The 13,936-nt window shown below is 49.8% G+C and overlaps 1 protein-coding gene across 5 annotated transcripts in view; it reads left to right on the top strand.

Annotated features, from left to right (window-relative positions):
* ATXN2L (ataxin 2 like) overlaps positions 1 to 13,936 on the top strand; it is a 976,149-nt gene that overhangs the window by 727,164 nt on the left and 235,049 nt on the right. For all 5 annotated transcript variants that reach the window (XM_078652258.1, XM_078652261.1, XM_078652257.1 and 2 more), the window contains one exon: positions 13,675 to 13,796. In XM_078652258.1, coding sequence (XP_078508384.1) covers positions 13,675 to 13,796 — 122 coding nt within the window. The remainder of the gene's footprint in view (positions 1 to 13,674; positions 13,797 to 13,936) is intronic.

Raw genomic sequence — 13,936 nt, 5'->3', positions numbered from 1 at the left:
GATTCAGCGGAGTTTTTTCACTCTTCGGACATCGAGGCCTTCTCATCGCGACACGACCACGACTTTCCAGCATGGAGCGGAGTCCGTTTAAGTACTGTCCGCTCTGTGGGTCCAAGTACCCACATGTAGACCTGCACCCGGTCTGTAACAAATGCCTTTCACCGGACCATGACGACGGCAAGTGTAAGGCTTGCGCTCAATTCAGGTCGAAAAAGACTCTCAAGCTTCGGCGCGCGGTGCGCCTGGAGGCCAGACAAGCGGCCCCGGATCCAGAAAACATCTTCGGCGACCAGGAAGAAGATGAACAGGGTCATCATCTCCAAATATCCCCACCCGAAACGGAGGTCGAGGCGGATCCGGAAGACGACGACGGAGTCGTGGATCAAGGCCTTGAATACGTCGACGAGGTAGGGGACGTCGAAGAGATTTATGGGGCCGCGGCAGATAGCTCAGGGGACGAGCTATGCCCCGAAGGTTTCGAAGATCACGATCGGGTCACGGGATCGCCAGTTGGCCTTACCCAAGACCCCGTACCGCAAGCCACGGCCCCGCCTTCAGGCCCGGCCACGGACATACTTGCTGGGCAGGCCGGATCGAAACCGAAACCAACGGTATCGACTACGCCTAAAATGGCCGACCCGAAAACGGAACTGAAACTTAAGGACTCGAGCGTCCCTAAAATGGCGGCCGGCCAACAGAAAACTACTGCACCCGCCGCCGCATCGGCTCCGTCGACCTCCGGTCCACAGAAGTCGAAGAAGTCGGTCGATTCCACAGGGTCAAAATCGGCGCCAGAGGAGGGATCCTCTAAGAAGGGTGGTCGGCACGGATCAACCGCTGCGACACCGTCTAAGCACGCCAAGGCCAGCGGCACGGCTCCGGTTCCGACTGGGACTCCGTCCGTCGGTCGCGGAGTGGAGTCGGAGGCGACACAAGCACACGGATAGACGGCTGGCACATCTGCGCATCGATCCAAGGACTCTGGGTCGGCGGCAACTGCATCGGCGTCCAAGACTCCGAAAGGCCACCATGACGTCGGATCCGAGGGGAAGGTCAAGACATCCTCGTCAGCGCCAAAAGCCACTGTAAGTGAAGTGTCCCCCATCGCCGCTTCGCTGCAGAGAATCAGGGACAAGGCCGCTGCTACGTCGGCTCCGTTACCGTCGCCTCAGACGCCGAAGGACACTCCGGCAAAGCCTAAGAGTAAGCTTCTCTTCCTTCTGCCGCCCAAAGAGGCTCCGAAGGCCTTTTCGACTAAATCGACGCCAAAGAAGTCGGATTCTTCTACGGCGGGGGTACCTTCAGGTCGAGAACTCGAATCAGAGGACGATTCTGAGCATTTCATCGACGCCAACACTGGCAAATTAACCCTATACAAAAGGAGGATTACTTCTGAGCCTCTGGACTCCTATGTCATCCCACTAAAGAAAAAAAGGGTTCCTCAGGACGCTTCTGACCTCATAGAACCTATCCAGCCTCCTCCAAGAAGAAGCCCTACTCCCTCACCAGAACACTCTGAGGGTGAGGGATATGATGAGGAGGACCAATACACCTTCCCCATCAATGAACCAGATGCACATCCAGATGCATATGATGACATTGGTGACCAAGGCACCCAAAGTGTGGGGCAAGACCCACAGCCTTTCAGTGCACGTGCATCCCCAACAGAGGATTCTGCAGGTTTTCATGCACTCATTGAGAGGGCAGCTGCTAATCATGATGTGGACATGCATGCTGACCCAGTAGAAGAGGACTTTCTCTTTGACACTTTTTCAGTCTCTGAAAGAACTGAAACGCTACCTATGCTCAAGGGAGTCCTCAAGCATGCAGCTGACATCTTTAAAGAACCTACCAGAGCGAGAGTGGTCAATCCACGTATCGAGAAAAAGTACAGACCAGCACCTGCAGACCCTGCATACATTCGGGGACAGTTGCCACTAGACTCTCTTGTGGTCGCAAATGCCAGGAAACGGGCCAACTCCCAGACAACGGGCGAAGCTCCTCCCCCAGACAAGGAGTCCAAAGTGCTAGAGGCAGGGGGCAAAAGAGTGGCGGCACAAGCTGCAAACTTTTGGCGTATTGCAAATACACAAGCACTCTTAGCACGTTACGATAGGGCGCATTACGACACCCTAGAGCAGATTGTACAACACCTGCCTCCAAAGTTTCAAGAAGGCACCAAACTGCTTATTGAGGAAGGGAAACTGATCTCCAACGCAGCCATCAAGTGTGCACTTGACGCCGCAGACACAGCAGCTAGGGCGATCAACACTAGCGTCATGCTGAGACGACAAGCTTGGCTCCGCATATCAGGGTTTAAACCTGATATTCAGACAACCATACTTAATCAGCCAGTCAATCCTGATAGACTGTTTGGTCCAGATGTTGACACCACCCTCGAAAAGATAAAGAAGGACACGGAAACTGCTAAATCTATGGGGGCCCTACAATCACAACAGTTTCGTGGCAATAATTTTCGTCGCTCAGGTGCACGTGGAGTCACCAGAGGACAAATGGGTCAACAATCGCAGTTCTCAAGAGGTGGAGCACAATCCTCGTTCACAAAACAGAACAAGGGAGGTTACAGAAATAACAGCAACAGAGGTCGCGGCAGAGCAAACAACAACTCCCGCTCCTCTACCCCAAGCAAACAGTGACTCTGTCACTGCCCCCCGACCACTTAACACCTGTCGGGGGGAGACTGCAGCAGTTCCTGCCCGTCTGGAGAAACATCACCACGGACAGGTGGGTGCTACAACTTGTCCAGTACGGTTATTGTCTAGAGTTAAAGTCCACTCCACCCAACATTCCACCAAGGCAACGGCCTATGTCCGCAGAGCATTTGCACTTATTGCAGCAGGAAGTAGTGGCGATGCTGCAAAAAGGCGCAATCGAGCTCGTGCCGGTGGAGGAGGAAGGCACAGGGGTATATTCTCTGTACTTCCTTATTCCAAAGAAGGACGGATCTCTCAGACCCATTCTAGATCTACGTCCCCTCAACCTGTACATACTATCAGAACATTTCCATATGCTTACACTGCAACAGATTCTTCCCTTGTTAAACCAAGGGGACTTCTTAGCAACCTTAGATCTCAAGGATGCTTATTTCCACATTCCACTGCACCCGTCCCACAGGAAATACCTCAGGTTCACTATTCAAGGCAAGCATTACCAGTTCAAGGTCCTACCCTTCGGAGTCACCACAGCCCCAAGGGTGTTTACCAAGTGTCTGGCGACAGTAGCAGCGCACCTCAGGAGGCAGAACATCCATGTCTACCCCTACCTGGACGACTGGCTCGTTCAAGCCAAGTCGGAACGACAGTGCGCCGCGGACATGTCGACCACCATTCACCTCCTTCACAATCTAGGTTTCTCGTTGAACTACCCAAAGTCGCATCTTCAGCCGGCACATGTCCGGCAGTTTCTAGGTGCGACGATCAATACCCTGACGGCCATGGCTCAACCAAACCGAGTCAGGATAGACAGCATGCAGTCTCTAATCCAGAAGTTCAGACCACAACACTCACTTCCAGCGAGAGTGTTCATGCAGTTGATAGGCATGATGGCCTCCTGCATCTTCATAGTCCCTCACGCACGGTTACATATGCGCCCGCTCCAGGAGTGCTTAGCAAATCAGTGGACACAGGCTCAGGGACAATTGACAGACCTAGTGTTGGTTACCAGTCGGGCATACGACTCTCTGCATTGGTGGACTCCACACAACCTTTGCAAGGGCCGACTGTTCCAGGAGCCAGTGCCACAGATTATCCTGACAACGGACGCATCTCTCCAGGGATGGGGAGCTCATCTGCTCACTTACACAGTGCAGGGACTATGGACGACGCAACAACAGAGGATGCACATCAATTATCTGGAACTGATGGCAATCTTCATGGCGATCAAGTCCTTCATTGTACATCTGTACAACAAGGTAGTGTTAATCCGGACGGACAACATGACCGCGATGTACTACATTCAAAAGCAGGGAGGCACCCACTCGCCACATCTGGCTCAGAGCATGTGGAAGTGGGCCATTCAGAGGAACATTTTCCTCATGGCGGAACACCTCCCGGGAAAGGACAATCAGATGGCGGATCTGCTCAGCAGGTACAGCCATCAAATGCACGAGTGGGAGATACACCCATCTGTCCTCCACCCGTACTTCCAGCAGTGGGGTCATCCGGAGATAGACCTGTTTGCCACAAAAGAAAACGCAAAATGCCAACACTTTGCCGCCAGGTTACCTCACCCACAGTCGCAGGGGAATGCGATATGGATGAACTGGTCAGGCAGATTTGCGTACGCTTTTCCGCCAGCCCCTCTGATACCGCTGGTGGCAAGAAAGCTAAGGCAGCACGCGATGACTCTCATCCTAGTTGCTCCAACGTGGGCGCGCCAAGCATGGTACACCACGTTCCTCGAACTCTCAGTGGTGCTGCATCAAAGACTGCGCCTCACGCCCAGACTTTTGACGCAGAACCATGGAGAAATTCAGCATCCAGATCCGCAACAGCTCAACCTGGCGATCTGGCTCCTGAAGTCCTAGAGTTTGGATACCTTAACCTACCTCCGGAATGCATGGACATCATCAAGGAGGCAAGGAAGCCAACTACCAGAGCATGCTATGCTGCGAAATGGAAGCGTTTTGTCATTTACTGTACAGCCAATGAGACAACTGGGGCTGCGAGCTGCATTTGTTTTCTGAGAAATTGTGGTGTACTAATATTCATTTTAAACGGCGGAAAGCCTCTGTGTACTATTTTAAAACTTACTCATTTTATTGTTTCTAAATTTGGGGGACGTGCCTGCAGTTAAGGGGAATTATTTTCTGTTAGGCACACTGACACCGCTGACACTTCAAACTCCGCATTTCGGCATTGCCGCTCTCCTCCAATACCGGCGACGGTGGGCGCCATCTTGAGGGAGGCAGGGAGAGCGCTCTAGTCGCGCTATACTCCCGCCCCCCTGGAATATTTAACTCGAGTCTTCCCCGCGCTCGGTGCCCTACAGTAGCTCTCCCCAGTGAGACAACTGGGGCTGCGAGCTGCATTTGTTTTCTGAGAAATTGTGGTGTACTATTATTCATTTTAAACGGCGGAAAGCCTCTGTGTACTATTTTAAAACTTACTCATTTTATTGTTTCTAAATTTGGGGGACGTGCCTGCAGTTAAGGGGAATTATTTTCTGTTAGGCACACTGACACCGCTGACACTTCAAACTCCGCATTTCGGCATTGCCGCTCTCCTCCAATACCGGCGACGGTGGGCGCCATCTTGAGGGAGGCAGGGAGAGCGCTCTAGTCGCGCTATACTCCCGCCCCCCTGGAATATTTAACTCGAGTCTTCCCCGCGCTCGGTGCCCTACAGTAGCTCTCCCCAGTGAGACAACTGGGGCTGCGAGCTGCATTTGTTTTCTGAGAAATTGTGGTGTACTATTATTCATTTTAAACGGCGGAAAGCCTCTGTGTACTATTTTAAAACTTACTCATTTTATTGTTTCTAAATTTGGGGGACGTGCCTGCAGTTAAGGGGAATTATTTTCTGTTAGGCACACTGACACCGCTGACACTTCAAACTCCGCATTTCGGCATTGCCGCTCTCCTCCAATACCGGCGACGGTGGGCGCCATCTTGAGGGAGGCAGGGAGAGCGCTCTAGTCGCGCTATACTCCCGCCCCCCTGGAATATTTAACTCGAGTCTTCCCCGCGCTCGGTGCCCTACAGTAGCTCTCCCCAGTGAGACAACTGGGGCTGCGAGCTGCATTTGTTTTCTGAGAAATTGTGGTGTACTATTATTCATTTTAAACGGCGGAAAGCCTCTGTGTACTATTTTAAAACTTACTCATTTTATTGTTTCTAAATTTGGGGGACGTGCCTGCAGTTAAGGGGAATTATTTTCTGTTAGGCACACTGACACCGCTGACACTTCAAACTCCGCATTTCGGCATTGCCGCTCTCCTCCAATACCGGCGACGGTGGGCGCCATCTTGAGGGAGGCAGGGAGAGCGCTCTAGTCGCGCTATACTCCCACCCCCCTTTCTTACTATATTATGTGTAAGCCGGCCAGACGGCGCAGCGGGCTGGCGCAGCGGGCGCGCCGGACGCGCGCCGAAGCCGCGCCTAAGCCAAGCCCGTCTGCGCCCGTCCGCGACCGGATCGCGCTGGGCGCAGGGCACGCTGTCGGTCCAAAGCCCGTCATCAGGTATGACAACAATCATTTATTGTCCCTACGCCCTCCACCCGCCCCCCATGGTCATGTTTGCCCCCATATTGACCCCTCCTCCAGCCCTTTGTTATGTCCTTGTTGTAAATGGACACCTTTGATACCCACAAATGGCGTCGACGATATGCACGCCCCTCCAAAGACTCGCCCCACCCTCTTCAAGGGAGGTCTGGTTAATGCCAGGTCCTTAGCCTGCCATTGCCAAGATGTACACGACTTAATACTAAACCAAGAGCTGGATGCCTTGTTTATTACGGAAAGTTGGCTTAACGATTCTTCCAACCCTGACCTGGCCATTGCCCTCCCCCCAGGTTACACTATTCTTAGAAGGGACAGACCCTCAGGTCGAGGTGGTGGGATAGCATTAATAATCAAGGATATATTTCCTTGCCACACATTCGACCTATACCATCTTAAAGACGTTGAAAGTCTGGGGTTCTCAATTAAAATTACTCCATCGTTCTCTCTCTCGGCCGGACTTCTCTATCGTCCTCCGGGCAACCCCTCCTCTTTCCTCAACTCTCTGGACGAGGCCTTAGGCGCACTTATGTTACAATATTCTAATTTCATGCTCCTCGGCGATATGAATCTACACATGGAATCATCCACTGACCCCCACGTCATTTCCTTTTTACAGTCCCTGAACATCTTCAGCCTCCCCCAACTTATTAACATGGCCACCCATAGCGCTGGTCATACCATTGACGGCATTTGTTCTAATATCCCTACCCTTTCCACCTCCCTTCCACTGCCCTTAATTTGGACCGATCATTTTTTCATCCCCTTTGACATCACGACACCCACTGCTCCCCCATCTAACCCCAGACACACCCAAGCCGCTTATACAGTCAACTGGAAGAAGGTGGCAGAACGTATACAGCTTGAGTCAAAACCGTTGCCCCTACCCCCCGCACTAACTGGAGATGTCGAAGCTGATTCATGCAACTTCCACACCTGGATGCACCAAATAGTTGCGGTTAACTCTGAACCCAAAAACAACCAAGGAAAGGGACCCAAGAAAAAAAAAAACAATGCCCCATGGTACACTAAGACCCTGGCAGATAGCCACCTCCAATGCCGGAGACTTGAAAGACACTGGAGACAAACATATGACACGGCCTCCAAAACTCGCTATGTTCAACAGAGAAAAGTATATCTCTCTGACATCAAAGCAGCTAAAAAGGACTATTTCACTAATCTCATAATGGAAGCGCACCAAAACCAAAAAACAATCTTCACTATAGTCAAGTCCTTCACCCACCCAAAAGCTCTTACCGTTGACATACCTCCGTCAGAGAATCTCTGCAACCAAATTGCAGACTACTTTGTTGACAAAATTGTCAACATTCAGAAAGACTTTCCTCTACCCCCGACGACCACCACACAAGTCACAGTCAATCACCTTCCTCTCTCCAGTTTTAAACCAGTATCCTTGCAACAGACAAGCAAGGCAATCCGCGCCTGTAAATCAGGAGCACCTACGGACTCCTGTCCTCCTATCATCCTTCATCACCTGATTGATACAGTCAATCCCCACATCAATGGAATCATTAATGAATCCCTTGCATCTGGAATTGTACCTGCCAAATGGAAGAAGGCCACTGTCAAACCTCTGTTAAAGAAACAGAATAAACCATCCACAGACCTGACTAATATGCGGCCTATCTCCCTACTTCCTTTCCTAGGCAAAGTCACGGAGCATTTAGTGCACGAGGAACTTAAAACCTTCACAGAAGCCCATAACATCCTGCATCCACAGCAATCGGGCTTCCGCTCCGGTCACTCGACCGAAACAGCTTTGATCGAGCTTACCGACTCCATTAAATTCCTACAGGATGAGGGCAAGCAAGCTGTCCTCATCCTGTTGGATCTCACAGCGGCATTCGATACCATCTCGCACGCTATTCTAATCAATCGAATGCGAGAGATCGGTGTGACAGACTCAGCCCTGGCTTGGATCTCATCATTCCTATCAAACAGGTCTCAGACCGTAGCACTTGGACCATATCTTTCCAGCGAAAAGCCAATTACATCTGGAGTGCCCCAGGGGTCCATATTGAGCCCCCTATTTTTTAATATCTATATGGCACCCCTCTTAGCTGTGATAGAGTCACATGGTATCCTGGTTACGTCCTACGCTGACGACACGCAATTGGTCGTCACCATCGACAAACAGCGTACGGACGCAGAGCTTCGCTTTAAAAACTGCCTATCCGATGTCTTTGTATGGCTAAACACTAATCATCTTAGATGCAATAGCGCAAAGACAGAGATCATTCCAATAGGCAAGAATATTTCTTTCTCCCCTAAAGATTGGTGGCCCACAGGCTCCGAGGCTCCTCCTAGTGCAGTTACAGCAGCCAGAAATCTGGGCGTACAATTTGATTCCTCCCTCACTTTTGACGATCACGTCAAGATCACTGCCGGTCGATGTTTTGGACTAATAAAATCCCTGAGGAAATTCTTTGATTTCCTCCCAATTGCAGCCAGAAAGTCAGTCGCGGTAGCTCTTCTACTCTCCCGACTTGACTACTGCAACGGCCTTATGGCTGGGGTGAAAAAATCTACCCTCAGGAAGCTGCAGAGTCTACAACATGCTGCAGCTCGTCTGGTTCTACAACTCCCCAGAAGGTCATCTGCATCTGCAGCTCTGAATTCACTTCATTGGATGCCTCTGCACAAAAGAATCCTTTTCAAACTGCTTCTCACAGTCTATAAAACCATGCAAAATACAGGACCCCGCTATTTTGTAAACCGCTTCAAGCGCTACAATCCTTCGCGCTGCCTGAGATCTTCTGGGACTAACCTTGTCCAAATCCCCAGATTTAAATATAAGACCAGAGGAGGAAAATCCTTTAATGTTCTGGCAGCTAAAGCCTGGAACACCTTACCCATTGACCTCAGAGTCATCAATAATGAGAACAACTTCAGGAAACTTCTTAAGACATGGGTCTACAAACTCTCAGACTCCTCTGTCCTGGCTGCCATCTAGCTCTATCTTTTATTCACCACTTTTCTCAGTTATTCCTCCGTAACTCGCCCAGCGCCATGATGCTCCCCTGGGAGCGAACGCTCGCGCTTTACAAATACCCACAAAATATCAAAAAAATATCAAATGACATCAACCCGCTAGATGCATCTATCCCTGACATCATTTGCTATCTGTTGCATCTTTACAAGTGCAATCTAGCGTACACTTCCATTCGGATACATCTATCCGCCATAGCGGCTTATCTTCAGAACAGGCAGCATCTCTCTGTCTTCAGAGTGCCTGCCATTAAAGCTTTCCTTGAAGGTCTGAAACGAGTCATTCCCCCAAGAACACCACCAGCTCCGGTGTGGAACCTCAATGTGGTCCTCACCAGACTGATGGGACCACCTTTTGAGCCACTGCACTCGTGTGAACTCCAGTTCCTAACGTGGAAAGTAGCTTTCCTAATAGCTATTACGTCACTGAGGCGTGTTAGTGAGCTACAAGCGCTCACAATCCAAGAGCCTTTCATTCAGATTCATCCAAATAGGGTAGTGCTACGCACTAACCCCAAATTCCTTCCGAAGGTGGTGTCACAGTTTCATCTCAACCAAACTATTGACTTGCCGGCATTCTTCCAAAACCCACAAACGGTAGCGGAAAGAATGCTCCATACCTTAGATGTACGGAGGGCGTTGATGTACTACATAGACAGGACACAACCCTTTAGAAAGACAAAACAACTTTTTGTTGCCTTCGCACCACAACACAAAGGCAACCCCATTTCCAAAGCAGGAATAGCCAGGTGGATTGTTAAGTGCATCCAAATATGTTATCAAAAGGCCAAGCGCACTCTAACGATGCCCCCAAGGGTGCACTCCACACGCAAATTGGGGGCATCCATGGCTTTCCTAGGGAACATTCCTTTAGAGGACATTTGCAGAGCAGCCACGTGGGTTACACCACATACCTTTACCAACCACTACTGTGTTGATGTACATTCCAAGCAGCAAGCTGCTGTAGGACAGGCTGTTCTCAAGACACTCTTTCAGGTTTCTGCAGCTGGCACGGGCAACCGCCGCTGATGGAGGGACTGCTATGTATTCTATGCTAAGATATGAATTTAGCAGCCCACATGCCTCGAACTGAATATGCTACTTACCAGTATGCATCTGTTCTTGGCATGTAGGGCTGCTAACATTCATATCGCCCACCCTCCTCCCCGGTGCCTGTTGCAGCTGCAGATATACTATTGTATTCAGTCATTAGCATGGACATCCTTTACACTTTTCACTCCATCTTCTGCCACAATGGCGAAAAACAATCTGGGGATGGAGCCGATGCCCATGCGCACTGTAGTCCAGGGGAGGAGCCACCTATCTCAGGATACTTCGAAGACTCTTCCAGGACAACAATGTTGTTATTGTTATTGTTATTTTAATTTTATACCGCGCCTAATCACCTGCAGGTCTCTAAGCGCCAGGAAAAGATGGTACAGGACAACAACATAACAAAGTCAGAGCAAAGAGCAGCATTCCGGTTATGCTATGCTCAGGCTTCTCCTAAACAATAGCGTTTTTAAGCTCTTTCGGAATCTTAGGAGGTTTCCTTCCTCGCGCAGCCCTCCAGGCAGACTGTTCCACAACTGGGGAACCAGTACTGAGAAAGCTCTCCCTCCCTTCGTTGCTAGCCTATAGCGAGAGCAGGTCAGCAGCTGCGAGTCCGAGGACCGAAGTGATCTCGTCGGACAGTACAGCTGTAGGCGCTCCTTGATATAGGCTGGAGCCTTACCGTAAATTGCCTTATGAGCTGTACACAAACTCTTAAATTCCACTCTCTCTTTAATTGGAAGCCAATGTAGGCTTTGTAGTAGGGGAGTGGCTCTAGACCTCCTGGGAAGTCTAAAGATCAAACGGGCAGCATCATTCATCAAAACCTGGAGCCTGTTGGTGAGGGTTTTCGGTAAGCCAAGATAGAGAGCATTTCCGTAATCGATTCTGGAGATGATGGTGGCAGCCACTATTGATCGCATCATGGACTCTGAAAGGATAGGGGATAGCTTCCGCAGTTGCCGAATGATATTAATACAGCTGCCTACCACCGATGCGATCTGAGCAGCCATCGACAGGTCGGCATCCAGTTTAATCCCTAAGCTTTTCACAGCCAGGCTTGGTTTTGGGGCAGGGCCCAACTCCATAGGCCAGTAAAGGTCACTCCAAGGTGAAGAAGTGGATGGGATAACCAAGATCTCAGTTTTGTCAGGATTGACTTTTAAAAGGTTATCCGTCATCCATTGCACCGTGAGCCTCAGGATGTTCTGGGATTGGAGTTGTGCCTCCGTGGTGTCATTTATACTTAGCAGTAGCTGCGTGTCATCAGCGTAGTTAAAAACTTTACAGTTCATCGCAGCTAGCGAAGCAATCAGTGGTTGCAGGTATAGGTTAAATAGAAGCGGGGACAGGGCAGACCCCTGCGGTACCCCACACTCCAAGAACCCCACCTCTGATGTTTCATCCCCCAGTTGTATCTTTTGGGTCCTTCCTATAAGGAAGGATTCCAACCACTGAAAAGCCAGGCCCTTAATCCCAGAGTTCTTCAATCTATCCAAGAGCAAAGCATGGCTGACAGTGTCGAACGCCGCTGATAGGTCTAATAGTATCAGGGCGCTCGCATTCTTACAGTCAGCTCGACCTCTTAGATCATCCAGCACCGAGAGCATCACTAGCTCGGTGCTGTGGTGGGCTCGAAACCCTGCCTGTCTATCATGGAGTAGGTGGTGAGATTCCAGATAGCAGGACAGGGACTGAAGAACGTGCTGCTCAAGGATTTTTGAGAGAAAGGGAAGCTGGGAGATGGGTCTGTAGTTTTTTAACACAGCAGGATCCGACCCTAGTTTTTTCAATAGAGGTCTCACCCGCGCCTCCTTAAGTTCATTCGGCAGATATCCCATGCCTAGCGATCTATTGAGGAGAGAGATGATATACTCCTCTAATAAGGGACGCGCGATGCGAAAGATCTCAGGTGGACACGGATCAGCTGGGGAGCCAGATTTAATTTTGCCCATCAGTTGTTCCAAAATTAGTGCATCCATCTCTGGAAACACATCAAAGGAGCAGTCATTCGCATTTTTAGATGTTAGGCTGGTCGCAGTCCCTGTTGCCGCCACACTCTCCATCTCTTGGACAATGATCTTCACCTTCTCCAGGAAGTAGGTCTGGAAGGTGTTGCAGTCAAAAGGGGCCTTAGCATTGTCCGGCTTTTTACTCAGCTCGGCCAATACTTTAAAGGTTTCTTTCTGGATGTTAGTGGCCTTGCTTAGGCGCAACTCAAGGTAGTCCGCTTTAGCTTGGATCATAAGTTTTTTGTATTGGTGGAGGGAGGCCTTATAGATATTCCTATCTACGTCCTGCTTAGATTTCCTCCACAACCTTTCTAGTCTCCTTAGCTTTGTTTTGGTTTCCCTTAAGAGTGGTGTAAACCAGGGAGCTTTCCCTGATCCCTTTATTTGCTGTGTTCTCACTGGCGCTATCTGATCGATCGCTCGAGTCATACATCTCGTTAGATCGGAGTATTCTCGGTCCAGGTTACAGTCCGACTCAGAGGCCTGGGGAGGTGCCAAATGAGCCTTGGTCAAAGACAGCAGGTTGACTTCAGCCCATTTCCGCGTTTTTCTAGACCCATGTGGGCTGCAAACAGCCCCACTGTTAAGGGGGACCTCACACGAGACCAAATGGTGATCCGACCAAGCACAGGGCGCTGCCTCCCTAAATATTAGGGCAGCGTCTGTAGTCCACATGAGGTCGAGAGTGTGGCCTTTTACATGCGTTGGAACATCCACCACCTGTTTAAAACCCAGGGCAGACATTAAAGTGTCTAGCTGACGCATTGGTGAGTCCCAGTTGAGTTTGTCCCAGTGTAAATTAAAATCCCCCGTTACCAGGATTTTTGTATATCTTGACCTAAAGTCAGATATGATAGGACAAAAGAGGTCAAAGATGTGCGATCATCCGGACCCAACACTAGGCGGCGATCTAATGCTAAGATATAAATGTTAGCAGCCCTACATGCCAAGAACAGATGCATACTGGTAAGTAGCATATTCATTACATGCCAAGAACAGATGCTTATAGAGTAAGTAGCATAATCCTTATGGCACATGGATGGATCTTTTTCTAGGGAGATTTGATAGTTTGTTCCCTTAGAGATGAAAGTAAGGGCTGGGCCCCAGGATTAGAATCACATTGCTATCATTGACTGACACAGTTAAGCAGAGCATGAGGCATCCGGTACCTCCCTCACTTAAAAAGGGCTCTCTCAAAGCTCTTCTGTTAAGTACTGTATTGTGGATGTTCCAGTCTGGGGAGAGTGATCTTGGGTTTAGGTGTACAGTAATTGCTATTGTACCTCATTTATATTGCAATCCTCTGAACTTTTCTTTGGTGTCTGCTTTCTTTTGGTGTTCACCATTTTCTTTCTTTTCAGCCACTGTTCACCAATCTTACCCTCACCATGCAGCCCAACTCCATCCACATCAACCACAGCCATCCACAACGCCTAATGGAGGACAACAGCAAGGCCAGCACACTGCTCCAAGTCCAGTTCAGGTATGTGGGGCTGTCAGGTGTTACTGGACCATATCTGAATTTGTATTATTGTACAGTGCAGAACTACCACTTGTATTACATTTTCACAATACTGTCTTCAGTCAACTGTATTCCTAATGTGTCCTTGACTGGGAGGTGCT

Source organism: Lissotriton helveticus, chromosome 7 (assembly GCF_964261635.1).
Source record: "Lissotriton helveticus chromosome 7, aLisHel1.1, whole genome shotgun sequence".
Taxonomy (NCBI): domain Eukaryota; kingdom Metazoa; phylum Chordata; class Amphibia; order Caudata; family Salamandridae; genus Lissotriton; species Lissotriton helveticus.
The sequence above is the reverse complement of the archived record's forward strand: the minus strand, read 5'-3'. Positions and strand labels throughout refer to the sequence as shown.